Source organism: Hypoxylon fragiforme (assembly GCF_022984875.1).
Source record: "Hypoxylon fragiforme strain CBS 206.31 chromosome Unknown GGS25scaffold_1, whole genome shotgun sequence".
NCBI classification, from domain to species: domain Eukaryota; kingdom Fungi; phylum Ascomycota; class Sordariomycetes; order Xylariales; family Hypoxylaceae; genus Hypoxylon; species Hypoxylon fragiforme.
In genome coordinates this window covers 2,789,842-2,803,744 of record NW_026054756.1, presented here as the reverse complement: position 1 = coordinate 2,803,744, position 13,903 = coordinate 2,789,842, and the positions used below count along the sequence as shown (strand labels likewise).

The 13,903-nt window shown below is 49.6% G+C and overlaps 4 protein-coding genes across 4 annotated transcripts; 2 read left to right on the top strand and 2 right to left on the bottom strand.

Annotated features, from left to right (window-relative positions):
• The first annotated feature begins 446 nt into the window (after positions 1 to 446).
• On the top strand, positions 447 to 4,099 carry GGS25DRAFT_42836 (SacI homology domain-containing protein). Its single transcript, XM_049258634.1, has one exon. It carries the CDS (start codon positions 833 to 835, stop codon positions 3,824 to 3,826), a length of 2,994 nt encoding a protein of 997 aa, XP_049121615.1. The 5' UTR covers positions 447 to 832; the 3' UTR covers positions 3,827 to 4,099.
• On the bottom strand, positions 3,759 to 6,272 carry GGS25DRAFT_42822 (uncharacterized protein). Its single transcript, XM_049258631.1, has 6 exons — positions 6,093 to 6,272; positions 5,957 to 6,021; positions 5,685 to 5,853; positions 5,175 to 5,623; positions 4,464 to 5,024; positions 3,759 to 4,323 (listed from the first exon to the last, which is right to left on the bottom strand). Exons 1-6 carry the CDS (start codon positions 6,175 to 6,177, stop codon positions 3,958 to 3,960), a joined length of 1,695 nt encoding a protein of 564 aa, XP_049121614.1. The 5' UTR covers positions 6,178 to 6,272; the 3' UTR covers positions 3,759 to 3,957.
• Positions 6,273 to 8,107: 1,835 nt separating this feature from the next.
• GGS25DRAFT_42749 (uncharacterized protein) lies at positions 8,108 to 10,518 on the top strand. Its single transcript, XM_049258625.1, has 6 exons — positions 8,108 to 8,346; positions 8,421 to 8,688; positions 8,767 to 9,343; positions 9,420 to 9,681; positions 9,760 to 10,052; positions 10,141 to 10,518. The coding sequence occupies exons 1-6, from the start codon at positions 8,236 to 8,238 to the stop codon at positions 10,343 to 10,345; spliced, it is 1,716 nt and encodes a 571-aa protein (XP_049121613.1). The 5' UTR covers positions 8,108 to 8,235; the 3' UTR covers positions 10,346 to 10,518.
• A 454-nt stretch (positions 10,519 to 10,972) lies between these two features.
• On the bottom strand, positions 10,973 to 13,851 carry GGS25DRAFT_471118 (BcABA1, cytochrome P450 monooxygenase). Its single transcript, XM_049259305.1, has 6 exons — positions 12,949 to 13,851; positions 12,376 to 12,842; positions 12,237 to 12,303; positions 11,919 to 12,152; positions 11,505 to 11,825; positions 10,973 to 11,399 (listed from the first exon to the last, which is right to left on the bottom strand). The coding sequence occupies exons 1-6, from the start codon at positions 13,264 to 13,266 to the stop codon at positions 11,280 to 11,282; spliced, it is 1,527 nt and encodes a 508-aa protein (XP_049121612.1). The 5' UTR covers positions 13,267 to 13,851; the 3' UTR covers positions 10,973 to 11,279.
• Between the last annotated feature and the right edge of the window lie 52 nt (positions 13,852 to 13,903).

Here is a 13,903-nt window from a genome sequence, read left to right as displayed (position 1 = left end):
CTTCTCAACTCGACCGCTTTTGTTTTATATACCTAACCTGTTACCTACTTCAATGTTGGTGATCCAGAGCTACCTTTCAGCTTCCCGAATTTGGTGACCGGTTGCATGATGAGTATAGAACGAAATATTGAATTTGATGGTGATTGGCTCTTACGGTCGTCTGCGATGGGTTTAGCTTGGCGTTATATTGAACAAGAACGAACAAACACCTTACCGGTCGGGATGCCCACATTAGGTACTAGGTTAGGTATGTATATTTATATGATATGTACTAAGGTACTATGTACTTAGGTATACTTACCATGTGGAGGTTCAATGTTTGTGCTAGCAACTGCCTTTGTTATCCCACGTTTATATCTGAGATTCTGGAGACAAGATGACGTAATCTTAGAACTAACTAATGTACAGGCCTAAGCTTTGAGGTTAGTGAAGTGCCAAGAAGCCTCTACCGTTATCGATGTGTGCCACATGCCAAATGAGCAGCTGAATCCGTCACCTAACCTGGTAATGAATAGCTACCCTAGGTAGACAACGTGGGGCATTAACTTTAGGTACAAAAACATTAGAATTTCCAAGTTTAAAAGTCTCGACTCTCCAGTAACTACATTTACCTCTCAGAGCTAGAAAAGTTAATTCTGTAATTCTGGAATTTAAACAAAGCAAATACGTCGGTGGCGATCTTGCGTCTGGGATATTACAGGTTTCTTTCTCTATTAATGTCTCTCACCGTTTCAGACATCTTCTGGAGATAGATTATTATTTCCGTACTTCGTACTTATACATACCTTAGAGAAGGGTATGCTCTAATACCGGGTACATCCATTTGCTTCTAATGGCCGATGTGACTGAACAACCCGTTGCCAAGGCCAGCATCAGCCAGCCTTCTCAACCCTCATCCCAGCCTCCTCACGATGCTATTTATGAGATAATTGAAAATGAGGACCAGGAGGCACAGGCAAAGGCAAAGGCAAAGTTAAAAGAGCCTACCTTCCCTCTGCTGCAGAACAATGCTAGTAGCGAAACTCTGCTTCAGACTGTCCAGACTCAGAAACGGACGGTAGAGGACGACAACGAAGAGGAACCAGCTGTAGCGCGGCCTTTCGTCCGGACAAGCAGTCCTGATCTACCATCCAGAGTGGCGACCCCGCCCGAGGAAGAAGAGGAGCGGGCACCTATTCGATCAGCTTACAAGATGCACAAGTTTACCTTGTACGAGACCGCAAGCCGGTATTATATCGTGGGAGGAGATGTGACCGAGAAGCGTTACCGGATTCTGAAGATCGACCGTAATACTCACGACTCAGATCTGAATATAACTGATGATGGAATCATATATAACCAGAAGGAAATGAATTCGCTACTGAACACCATCGACGACGGAAACAAGGGTACCGGCGGCATCAAGCAGAGATGCACGACATGGGGAATTCTAGGCTTTATCAAGTTCACTGGGCCGTACTATATGCTTCTGATCACCAAGAAGGGCACCGTTGCCATGATCGGGGGCCACTATGTGTATCAGATTGATGGAACTGAACTGATTCCTCTGACCCCAGCAAAGTACAAGACCGACGCTCGGCACGTGGAAGAGCAGCGCTTTTTGAACATTCTCAAGAACCTGGACTTGACGACCTCGTTTTATTACAGCTATTCCTATGACATTACTAGAACATTGCAGCATAATATCACCAGAGAGAGAATTGCCCTTCTGAATGGAATGCCCGGTACAACGTACGACGACTATAACTCTATGTTTATCTGGAACAGCCATCTTTTGCGACCAGCCGAGGACGCAATCACTGACCCTTTCGATTGGTGTCGCCCCATCATACATGGGTATATCGATCAAGCTGCCATAGCTATATATGGTAGAACGGCACATATCACCATTATCGCCCGTCGTTCCCGCTATTTCGCTGGTGCTCGTTTCTTAAAGCGCGGCGCGAATGATCTAGGCTACGTAGCCAACGATGTCGAAACAGAACAGATCGTCTCTGAAGCCTTGACGACTTCATTCCACTCTCCAGGCCCTAAACTTTTTGCTAACCCCCAGTTTACCTCCTACGTTCAACATCGAGGAAGCATTCCTCTTCATTGGACACAAGACAATATGGGGGTTACTCCGAAGCCGCCAATTGAGTTGAATCTCATCGATCCATTCTACACAGCAGCAGCCTTGCATTTCGATAATCTGTTTGAGCGATATGGATCTCCGGTGTACGCTCTAAACCTCATCAAGGCTCGGGAAAGAACTCCGCGTGAATCTAAATTGTTGGACGAGTACACAAACGCCATTAACTACCTGAATCAATTTCTCCCCGAAGGTCATAAGATCATCCACAAGGCCTGGGATATGAGTAGGGCTGCAAAGAGTAAGGATCAGGATGTAATTGGCACGCTCGAAAACATTGCCGAGACGGTTGTGACAACAACCGGGATTTTCCACAATGGTGATGGCGAGATCACGCAAACAAGTATTCAGAATGGCGTTGCCAGAACAAACTGCATAGACTGTTTAGATCGTACCAACGCAGCTCAGTTTGTCATTGGAAAGCGAGCACTGGGACACCAGCTTCATGCCCTGGGTATGTTGGAAGACACCACCATCGACTACGATACAGACGCCGTCAACCTTTTCACTCATATGTACCACGACCATGGCGACACCATTGCGGTCCAGTATGGTGGGTCGCAGCTGGTGAATACAATGGAAACATATCGCAAGATAAACCAATGGACAAGCCACTCCCGCGATATGATAGAAAGCTTCAAGCGATATTACAACAACTCCTTTCTCGATAGTCAAAGACAGGAGGCTTATAATCTCTTCCTTGGAAATTATATCTTCGCCCAGGGGCAACCCATGCTATGGGACCTCTCCACAGACTACTACCTCCATCACGCTGATCCTCGCACGTGGCTGCAAAAGCGAAAGCATAACTACATTCACTGGTACACGCCAGAGTATCTGGAAAAGCGCACCATTCCCAATTTCGTGCTACCAAAAGGGGAGATGGCCAAAAAGTCTGTTTCCTTCTTTGATGACTACTGGCTGGAATACTATCGACCGTCAACACTCTCCTCTTTCCCGAAAATGTTCCCATACAAGATGAACTCGACCATCAAGTACATACCATTTAAATCAACGCAGGAAGGCAAATACGATCTCAGCCCCTTCCGTGTCCGCACCGAGGGTGACTCAGAGGTACAGGAGAAAAAGAAATCCACGGCAAAGAAGGAGGTCACCATCGTTGATCCTCAAGAATCACTGAAAGCGGCGCCTGACGACGACTCCGAATCTGCGATAACAGAAAAGGCTAGTGCCCGAGGCATCTCCATTCAGCGCTGGCTGCAACCGATGCAGCCAGACAGGGGCCCGACGATACCGCATAGTATCATGAAGGACTCGGCGGAAAGTCGCGACTATTATAAGCCCAAGCAAACCCCCCAGGAGAAAACCAAAGCCGCGCAGTGGACTTTTGCGAATATCGTTCAAGAGTCGCTTAACCCGTCCGTGAGCGCACAAGAAACGGAAGACTACGCGCGATACATTAGTCATCCGCAGAGTCTCCCACTCGTTATTTCCAATGAGGCACCGCCGGATGTTGATTCCTCGGAATACCAAGAGTACCTCAATGGCAGCTGGCACATAGATGGGCTAGCTCCGAATAGCTCGGACGATGACATCGACGCGTACACCGACCTGCTTCGGATCGGCGACAACCCACTGACGGTTACGGATGAAGATTTGCCGAAGAAGCGGTACAAGGCCTATAGGAAATGGCTCCGGGGAAAGTCCCTCTTCAAGCAGCAGCCGGTCGATTAGGACTCTTCCGCGCACACGCCGACGAGTGACACCTTTGACGACTTGGGGTCCCCTTGATGATGGTAGAGTGATGCTTCTTCTGTATGATGTGTCGATGAATTTAACAATGCTCAAATCATATCATTTGGAATTTACGGGTAGTTTTTATTTCTGTTAAAAAGGTTGTCTAGTTGTGGTTCCTTCTCAATAAGAGGCATCACGCGTTCGCTTAAATCAACATGGGCTGCTTTCATCACGGCGGATAGCATATCGGCGGTCTCGGCTAACTTTGCTTTCAAGGCGTTGGCGTTATCATCATCGGGTTGGAAGGACTCTTCATCTGCAATGTTGAGCCAGCTGAGCATGAGCATTTTGACGATTTCATTGCAATAGCGCGGTATGCGAGGCCAGCATGCACGCAGGATCGCTTGCAGGAGGAGTATGGCGGAGGATAGGGTGGGGGGATGCTTTGTGCCGAAGGGGTCAGTCAGTATTTCCGAGACCATGGGGATGAGTTCCTGTTGTTTGTTAGTTATTTTTACTGAGGTTCAAAAAGCGGGTTTCTTTTTAAACATGGAATGGAACGGGGTTGAGCTTTGATTTGAGTTGAGTTGCATGCAGCGGGGATAGGTAGAGAAAGGAGGGAAAGGAAGTTTACCTTGAGGTGTTTTACGGCGAGTATACCCATCCCGTTTACAATACAAGTCAGCGTTTCGCAGAACAACCCGACGAGTCGGACGTGCTCTTTCGCGTGGTGATACCCCATCAGGAGACCCTCTCGGACGATCTTGTCCAGTAGCTTCCGCTCGCGTTCCGTGATCTGTCGAGATTTGGCTTCTTTCTCCTCCCCTTTCTCCTCCTTGCTCTTGTCTCCCTTTACGGGTAGACCCGCTCCCCCCGTAGTTGCATCGTCTCCCCCAGAAGCCGCTGTAGCCATGTACTCCAGCCCAGCCATCTCAATCAACACCGGATACGCCTCCCGCAGCAACTCCAACGACTCGCCTTCCGGCGTAAGCGTCGGCAGGTACGAGAGCGCGGGAAAGACGGCTGCTTCGAAGACGTCGGCGAGACCCGTCTCTTGCATTAGACCCGCGGGACACCGCGCCCAGAAGGAGCGTAGGAGGACTAGCCCTCGTGTGCGGGTGCGCAGGTCAGGATCGTCGAGGAGGGTTAGGAGGGCGGGGGTGTAGAGGGGCCAGTGGGTTTGTAGGAGGAGGGGCTATGGGGGGGGGTGGTGGGGTGGTTAGTGCATTATCCATAAGTTAGGACGAACTTGGATGTGAGGAAAAGCGACAAGTAGGCTTGGTAGATGTGAAACAAAAGATAAGATAAGAAAAGAACAAAACAAGAGAGAAAGGAGCAAACTCACATCCGCCTGCCTCACAGCCCACGCGAACACCGTGATCGCGTACCGGTGCGCGTACTTCCACGGCTTCGCCTCCGGCGTCTCGCGGTCTGCGGCGGGGTCGCGCCGCCCCGGCTCCGCGAACTCGGCCTTCCGCCCGGACGCCGTCACGGCCGAGGGTCGGGACTTGGAGAATAAGGGGCGCAGGAACTTCGTCAGGATCTCGTCTACGATGAGCTGTGTTCGTTGCGGTTGGGGTTGGGTCTCGAGGAAGTGGGAGAGGAGGCGGGGGGAGAGGGTGCATGAGGCGGCTGTGGTCCAGGGGTCTGCGGGGGAGGTGAATGCAGTTATGCGGAGGAGGGTGGAGGAAGGGAGGGAGAGGGGGAGGGGGGAGGGGAAGATCTGGGCGAGCTGGTCCAGGGCGCGGAGACCGAGCTCGCCGAGGCGGCTGAGGGTTGCGTAGTCCGTTGAGTCTGTGTAAAATGAGTCTTAGCCCCATAGGTATAAAATGATAAAGGTGGGATGGGGCCGTACCGTGGTCTAGAGAGGCGCCGGCGCACACTGGGACGATGATCTTGGTGATGCGGTCGGCGATCTCGGTGAGAGTTTCTGCGTCGTTTTTTTCGTTCGATTGCCCGTCTGTAACGGCCTGCGCGATTGTGGAGAGGGCGGCATACGCGGCCCGGATCACGACGATGCGGCTCTGTGGATGGGTGTGAGTGGTCAGGACATGGGTAGCTGAGGGTTTCTCTTAACAGAAATATATATATATATTTCACAAGACAGGCAATGTGGAAAGTGCGTACTTCAGTACTGTCATCAGTTGACAGCATCCCCCTCACATCTTGCGCGGTTATTCCAGCAGGCACCACTGTTGCAACGGTTAGCTAATTTGGTTTTATGAGATGAGATGAGATGAGATGAGATGTGAAGAAGACCCACGTTGCAGGATATCCTCCGGTATTTCTGATGTTTTTGGCTGTGCTTTTTCGAGTTCGCTGCACGCTATAAGGAGGTTGGTAAACATTTTTTGTTTTTTTTTACCAAATACTTGGATCTTCCTTTTTAGAAATAGAAAAAAAAACAAGAGAAGTCGTGGGGTTGAGAGTTTCTTGAATCTCATTCGCGTATGAGTTTGAAGTTTAAACGCTGCTGAGTTTGGAATTTTAGAGCGGATTAGGCCGGGCCGGGCCGGGCCGCTGCCAGTTGGTTCTTGAAACTCTGCGGATGGATGGTGGGGCTGATGACTCAGCAGCTGAACTTCACCCCGTGACGCTCCACTAAATACCTAGGTACCTAGGTTAGTACCAGTGTGTTTACGGAGTACCTAGTACTATGTACACCTTTAAACATTTATAACCTACCACATTCTCCGTTTGTCTAGAACATTTCTTCTCTCAATCAACTCAACTTTTGTCTCAACTATTGGAGATTCTTATATATATTTCTTGCACCGGGTCTACAACATAACTTGGTAGAAGTTTGGGAAATGATAACTGCATTAACCTCTACCACATAGCCATTTCAAGCCAAACACCACGGGGCTGCACGCCTCCTTATATACCCATATATGCATCGTATACCTCGCCGCCCGACAACTAAGCATATGCTAATGTCAGCTCTTCCTATGGCTCCTGACAAGATGTTAGACTCCCGAGTAATAACGACATTTTCTAGCGGTCCGCCTGGTGACATACATTATTGGTGTCCTTGCTTAGACAATCATGGACTTCTTTCATTCTCCACATGCTCAAGAGGAACATCTCCAGCCTCGCATAGCTCCTCGTCAGTAGGGCCTTAATAGCATTCGTAAGTGCCCGTTCATCATTCAGTCCACAGTACTATAGGGCTCTGGGATATTCACTTGAAGCACGGCGTAAAGCCTGGCGATGGTAGAACTCTCAGGCACTCATTGCAACGGTGCAAGAAGTCAGCAAGACGCCGACAATGGAAATCGCAGCCTCGATGGAGATTGGCATGTTTCGATATGTGATAGGGGCTTTTCGTCTTCGTGGTCGGGTTCTTGATGATTGCAGATGTTCTTAGAGAAGGGATTTATTTATACGTGTGAGTTCCTAGGTATGTACGGGGCGCTGGGTATCTATGTAGGGCAATAGAGTCCTCGAGGATGAACTCCAAGCTTTATATACTATCTAATCATTCAAGTTTTGGGTGAAGCAGTCCTATTTGACTACCTTTATTTACAATGTGCTTTTGGACCGCTGATGAATCATTAGTGGCACATTGTATCGCATCGTAGCGGGAGAAGCTCAAGTGGTTGTGGGAGAAAAGACTGACAGTAGAGTAACAAGGCCAATCAACTCGCCTGTACGAAATTAGAGACACCGATTTTTGGAACGTACATAACCTAGGTACGTACTAAGTCGAAAAACGAAAAACTCATTCTCAATTTTCAACTTGCTGCCTTTCACTTTTCAACCTACCCCTTTTCGACATTGAACTTTTCAACTTAACCAACATACCTTTTTACAGACAGTCACTTTTTACAGTTTTCCCCAACATCGTTCTGTTTTTAGCCCTAATAGCGGATTCGTCTAAGGTCAGTTTCTTTCATCGAGTTCACTTCCTCTTGGCAACGATTAAGACCAATGGATGTGATCTAGGAGCTCTTAATGCAGCATATCCTTTTGGTTCGATTGATTCCAAATGTTTTCTTTTCGGTCAATGCATCAGTATAAGTTCTGGGGGACGAGTCAAGAATTACACGTCCAAAGAATTATCAAAATCAAGCACACTACAGGTTTGCCTACTAATCATTGGCAAAGAAGAACAAAGCTGAGATTGATAAATGACCGGTCGAGCACATAACTTGTCGTATGATAGGCGAAATAGGAGCAGGTGTGGTGGTAAGCCTGCTCCACAGTGTCACAACACCTGCGCTGCAACGTCTTGAACAAACACCTGAGTCCAGTGCATACGTATGGCAGCTAGACAGTCTTGGTGCCTAACAAACCTTTCTACTATCACGATGTATAGATGTATAAAGCGAGGGGGTTTCCCTCAAGCTCGTCTCAACCTACCTACTATCCGTACATCCTGATAGTCCCTGAACTACAAGCTCATCATGACTACAGTAACTCTGACAAACGCGATTGTGTGTGCTAATTGGACCCAAGACAACCAGAGATGTAAGAAAATCGGACAGTTCGCGTGCAAAGGCTGCCTTCTGGTCCTTGTAAGTCATAACAATCTTCAGTTTTTCACACTTTCTGGGATATAATTTTCTAACTACCCAACTTACTCATGCAGTACTGTGGCGGGGATTGTCAGCAGAGTCATTGGGCGAAACATAAACGGGATTGTCGGGATAATCCCTTGCTGAAACCAAACTGGAAGCCCGAATGGGAGCGTCAATGTCGAAGTCCCTATTTCCTCGATTTCGTTGGAGAGCGATACCCCGAACCTTTCAACTACCAAAAGAAGTACCTATGGGGAAACGTACCTGCGTTCGACTTGTTGAAACTACCATCGAACGAGGGAATCAACTATAGCAAAGATTTGAACCTTCTCTTCGCAGGTGAGTGAGCCTTACACCTTTCTCGACGACGGCTCGAGTCAAAGCTTGGGCTACAAGCTTATCATAACACCTTCAAAGCATCTGGAGACTTTCGGAATGTTGTCAAGACTATCGCTTCTATCCCCGATGAATATAAAAATGCTGTCAACGTCTATATGAATGACAGAGATGGAGATGTCGTCTCTCGAAACGCCATCATGCTTCTCCTGGCCCTGACAGAGGAAGATCCTCTTGTCGCGGCCGAAAACATCATCCATCTTTGGTACTCAGCCTTCATTACCCAGTCACTCCAAAATATTTTAAAGGGAAAGATCCGGGAACTAGTGCAGGATGTTTGTACCAAGATAGAAGGCAAACCGTCTTGCGCTGTGCTAGGCAAAACATGGACGTTTGGCCGAAGCTCCCTCCGGCTCGTCTTGGCCAAGAAGCAATGGCTGGACCTCCTCGCCTGCTTAGAGCCTCCTCCCGGCCTCACCATCGAGAAAGCACTACTGATTCGCCGGGATGTGACTCTAGCTCCTCAGAGAGTCGACTACAGAGAGCGTATATATCTCACCAAGCCCCCGGGTGACCGTGCCAGCCATCAGAAGTATCGGGAAGAAGGGGTGCTCGTTCCCTTTGGTGCACCTCGAGCTTTATTCATAGTACCAAATCCGTGGGTATCCCATTTTACTTTTGCCCGCTCCGCTGCCGGTACCTAGCTAGCTAGCTAACTCAATAGCGACACACAGGACTCTCTTCCGAGATACAAACAGATGGCCATTGACAGACGATTCGGATCCTACAAGTGGTTGGCATAAGCATGCCATTCTGGAAGTTTGGTCCGGTGCAGCAAAGAACGACATCTATGCCAAACTTAGCTTTCTCCTGAGAGACCTTCTGGTTCGCTTTCACCAGCGCTTGAGAAACTCGGCCATTTCATTTCAGTTGCTGCACTTTGATGCCGAGGACATCTACAAGCACGTGAAGGATACGTTATTTGATCGCATTGAGGTAGGTACCCATCCACATGTCAACCTCCTTTTGCCCAAACCCCAAAACTTGAATATTGACGCGTTCTAACCTCCCTAGGTGTCCAATATCAGTGACGCGGGATACCTTGGCATGGGATTGACGCTTGTGAGCATCGGATTACTCCTAAAGCCCCTCAGCCAGAATCCCCATGCCACTGTAGTTGCCCTGTTCATCAACGCGGTCCAAGAGATGATCGACGCGACTGAACAGGAGAAGATCTTAGGATCCGAAATCGATCAAGTCAAACAATATATCGAACCAAAGATGCCGAAAGGTCGATACGACGCCATGGCGATAATCACCCTTTTAGCGGCCGAGCATGTTCGCGACGTGGACAAGTACTTTGATAGGTTCGTCTGCAACTGTCTACCTACCTACCTACATACCTAATCTATTCATAACACGTTCTAACAACCAATGCTTATCTCCCTATCTTAGGTACATGAAGAGACTCCGTTTCGCAGACCTCGCACATGAGACCGGCATGGAGCCCAAGAAGCGGCATACAATTATTGACCCGTGGCCGACGAGGGTGCAGAAGAAGGCCCATCAAAAAGGGGGTAGGGAGGAGTTCGCCACGTTACTGTCGTCTGCGCATTCGGGGTGCGAACGGTACATGGAGTGGCAGTGGTCGAGGAGTTAATTGGCCGATTACTTAGCTACCTAGGTATAACGGTATTACGCGGTAGTTCAGATGGACATGGGAGTATGAGATAAGGACGACAGTTAAGATAGTAGTCAGCAGACACAGGATACCTAGGGTTGGGCTGGGTTATGCCTCCGGCGTGAGGGTGCCCCTGAATCACGAATCGATGAAGCAATTGGCCGGCATCCCGTTTCACAGGTTCCTCCTACATCTACATGCATACCTACCTAGGTTGGTGGAGATGCACAGCGATACCCATTTTCCCTATCTTGGAGTTTGATATCTTAAATGCGCATAGGCCACGCTAGAAATGGCATCCTTTCATCCAAAAGCAGTTCAGATTCATGACGATAACATTCCACCCATTCTCATCACACACGTGCGATCCTTGTCGTTACCTGTTGACATCTCCAACAACCTAACACTAGTTAACAACAGGATCAACTTAAGGAAATTACATAGGCTAGGTGGCGTAACAGTAGTACTTACCTAGCAGATACGTCCTCCAACGCGCGAAGCTCCACACCTGACAGAGTGTCTAGTAAACAGGTGCCTATATCGTGTTCCGTTACTATTATCCATAAGCGAACATGTTAGGTGGTATTGAGCCAACTAGTTTAGACAGTCACTTCATTTCTTCTCAGCCTTGGAACTTGTGACTCGTCTCTTTCTCTTGAATGTGGTCCAACATCATATACCTAGGTAGTATATATTTATCATTTTGGACTTGATGTACAGTGATATCCGATGCATATATCATATCCATCCGACATACCCCTGAACACCCCCAGTCCTATACCATAAAGAACCCCAGGTAGGCACCCAAGATACCTACCTACCTACCTACCTACCAAACCACCAACAAACCCAGCCAATCGCTCCCCCAGAAGAGCGCGCCTACCAACCTACCTACCTACCTATCCATAGGTACCTAAACCGCGCTCGACTTCGTAACCCTAACCCACATATTCTCCTCCACAAACTGGCTATAACTTTCCGAATCCCACGGCATCATCGGGTTGACGAGCTGGAAGTCGAACTCGCGCATCAACTGCAGAAGGTTAGCCCCATGTACCCTACCCCCCCCATAACTCCCACCGAGTCACCCTTCCAACTAATCACGTAGCGTAGCGTAACGTAAAGTAACGTAACATACCTCAAAGAAGCTCTTATTCATCTCCATAAACGCAACCGGCTTCCCCGCACACATCCAGCGGCCGTAGCCAAAGACGAGCTCGGTGTTCCTCTCCATCTCGGCGCGCGTGCCCTCGTCGGCCTCCATGAAGCGCTCGGGGCGGAAGAGGTCGGCGTCGGCGCCGAAGAGGTCCGTGGACCGCATGACGGCGGCGGTGTTCATGCCGATGGCGGTGCCGCCGGGGATGAAGTGCCCGTGGATGATGTCGCCCTCGGGGGGCACGCACTTGGGGTACAGGCCCGGCGCCGGGGGCCGCATGCGGATGCCTTCGTATATGACGGCCTGTGCGAGAACGGTGTTTGGTTAGTACCTATAACGAAAGATCTTTTTTAAAAAAAAAGTACGTTTCCGGTTTATTGACGGGTTCATTCATGCCTGTAAGTAAGGAATCCTCTTCGCCTCTTCGTGCGTAATGGGGCTCGACACCCGGCCCTCGCGGACAGCCTCCGCAATCACCTCCTTGAACTTGCGATACACCCGGGGATTCGTCATCAGGTACAGGAAAGCCGTGCGGATGACCGAGGCGGTGTTTTCAAAGCCGGCGATGATCATGAACAGGGCTTCTGTTTCGCATTCTTGCTGGTCTAGTCCGTGGTTGATGAATGATCCCTATTCAGACGGTGAGATGAGTCAGCATTCTTCATCATGTCCCTGTAGGTGCTAGGCATTTTTTTGGAGTCCGGGAGAACGCACGAGCATGTCCTTTTCTTTCTCTTTTATGTCGGGGCCGAATCGCTGCGACACGACCTCCTTCGCTATTCTGCTCCCTCGTTAGCATTTATCTCCGAAACAACGGCAAGCAAAGTATCCAGATTAGTTCATGTGGCCTTACCCCATGAGCTTCCCCATTCCCGTCGGATCAGTCGGCTTCGGGCCGAAGAGTCTAAGCCACAGCGGAGAAAACAGTATGTTTCGAACATAGGGGACGTCAAGCGGCACGGCCAAGTCGGCCCAGCTGTGCGTGACCGAGCCCAGAAACCCGTGCACGTCCGTGTCCGTCTTGAGGCACCCAAACTCCTTCCCGAAAGCCGACCGCGTGATCACGTCCACGGTGTAGAAAGATATCAGCTCCGCAAAGTCTACGGGGAGATACTCCCCAGAGCTCTCGTCGGAGGCGTATTTGCGGCGCAGTAGATCCAGAAGCGCTTCGATCTGATCATTGATCCCTGGCTCGAGGGCCGGTGTCTCGCGGCCACCGTACGCGCCAGCAATCTTTGCCTTGAACCTGTCATGAGGCCCTGCCTCGAGAAGCGTGAAGACATTGTCGTGGTACGGATCAAACCGCGCGGCCACATACCACTTTTGGACTGTTAGTCATCATTCCCAAGCTCGCACATCAACCGCCCTATCCAGGATCACGGTGCAAAACATGAACCCCAGTACACTTATGCAGGAGTATACTCACTGGGTCTCTTCCGTAAGAACTCCTAGCCCCGTTCATCTTCCTGATAACCTCCGGGTCGTACGTGGAGAGCTCGTTTGGACCGACTCTAACCAGGGGGCCGTATTTCTTATACATGTCTCGATATATCCAGAACTGCCTTCCGCTCTTCGCAACGCGCGCCAGCCATAGGTACGAAAAGGAGGCAAGGAAGGGGCCCGGGATATGTCGGAGGCGATACCAAGTGGTGAAGGCGGACGCGATGTAAGTGACGATCGCCAGGCCGACTGCCACGAGCAGCAGCGCGCCCGGCGACGGGTCCCAGCCGAAAAGGGGCATCATGAAATTAGTATGTGATAGGATCGTGACATGAATCTGGAGGATGTATTCAAACGCCTGGCTATATGGAGTATAAAATGAAGCTACTTATTAGACACCTATGTAGGGAACTAATAGGTTAGGTGCCTGGTAGTCAGCTAGAAGCTCAAGGTCCAAGATGCAAAGACTGAGTCAGTCACCCCCCCTAGCACCAAATCCTAAGCTTCCTGGCTGCCCTATATGTATCACCACTGGAATTTGATCGTCGTCACGTCCCCTGTCCCAGCCGTGACCGTTTCCGTGGGCCGAGACAGGTAACAATTGATAGCTGTACATGATGATGACAGCATACCAGGTACTACCTATGCATGTGTCGTTCCACAGAACCACCTTTGCCCCAATCCTCCAATTAGCGGCGACGAAATGCCAAATCGCGCTACGGGCCGTTGGTAGTGGCCGTACTGGACGACAACATGCTAGCAGGTGCTTGAAGGTCAAATGTCGGCCGGGGTAGAGTAGTATTCTTCAGCAGGATGTGCATATAACATATAACAAAATGAGAACGTGTCACGCCTAGAACGCTGTTCTTGTTGGGTAGAAATTTCTAAAACAGGAAGAAACCCCCCCCCCCCCCCCCCCCTCTTCCCTGCTAAACCACCCG

What these genes read in the sequence shown, in the direction of transcription:
- GGS25DRAFT_42836 (XM_049258634.1), top strand. Translation starts at nt 833, where the DNA reads ATGGCCGATGTGACTGAACAACCCGTTGCCAAGGCCAGCATCAGCCAG.
- GGS25DRAFT_42822 (XM_049258631.1), bottom strand. Translation starts at nt 6,177, where the DNA reads ATGTTTACCAACCTCCTTATAGCGTGCAGCGAACTCGAAAAAGCACAG. An exon ending in GGGCTGTGAGGCAGGCGGAT is followed by an intron (nt 5,025 to 5,174) that starts GTGAGTTTGCTC and finishes CCCCCCCCATAG; the next exon opens with CCCCTCCTCCTACAAACCCA. An exon ending in TCGCCGTAAAACACCTCAAG is followed by an intron (nt 4,324 to 4,463) that starts GTAAACTTCCTT and finishes AACAAACAACAG; the next exon opens with GAACTCATCCCCATGGTCTC.
- GGS25DRAFT_42749 (XM_049258625.1), top strand. Translation starts at nt 8,236, where the DNA reads ATGACTACAGTAACTCTGACAAACGCGATTGTGTGTGCTAATTGGACC. An exon ending in TTTGAACCTTCTCTTCGCAG is followed by an intron (nt 8,689 to 8,766) that starts GTGAGTGAGCCT and finishes ACACCTTCAAAG; the next exon opens with CATCTGGAGACTTTCGGAAT. An exon ending in TTATTCATAGTACCAAATCC is followed by an intron (nt 9,344 to 9,419) that starts GTGGGTATCCCA and finishes AGCGACACACAG; the next exon opens with GACTCTCTTCCGAGATACAA.
- GGS25DRAFT_471118 (XM_049259305.1), bottom strand. Translation starts at nt 13,266, where the DNA reads ATGATGCCCCTTTTCGGCTGGGACCCGTCGCCGGGCGCGCTGCTGCTC. An exon ending in GGAATGGGGAAGCTCATGGG is followed by an intron (nt 12,304 to 12,375) that starts GTAAGGCCACAT and finishes ACGAGGGAGCAG; the next exon opens with AATAGCGAAGGAGGTCGTGT. An exon ending in TGAATAAGAGCTTCTTTGAG is followed by an intron (nt 11,400 to 11,504) that starts GTATGTTACGTT and finishes AACCTTCTGCAG; the next exon opens with TTGATGCGCGAGTTCGACTT.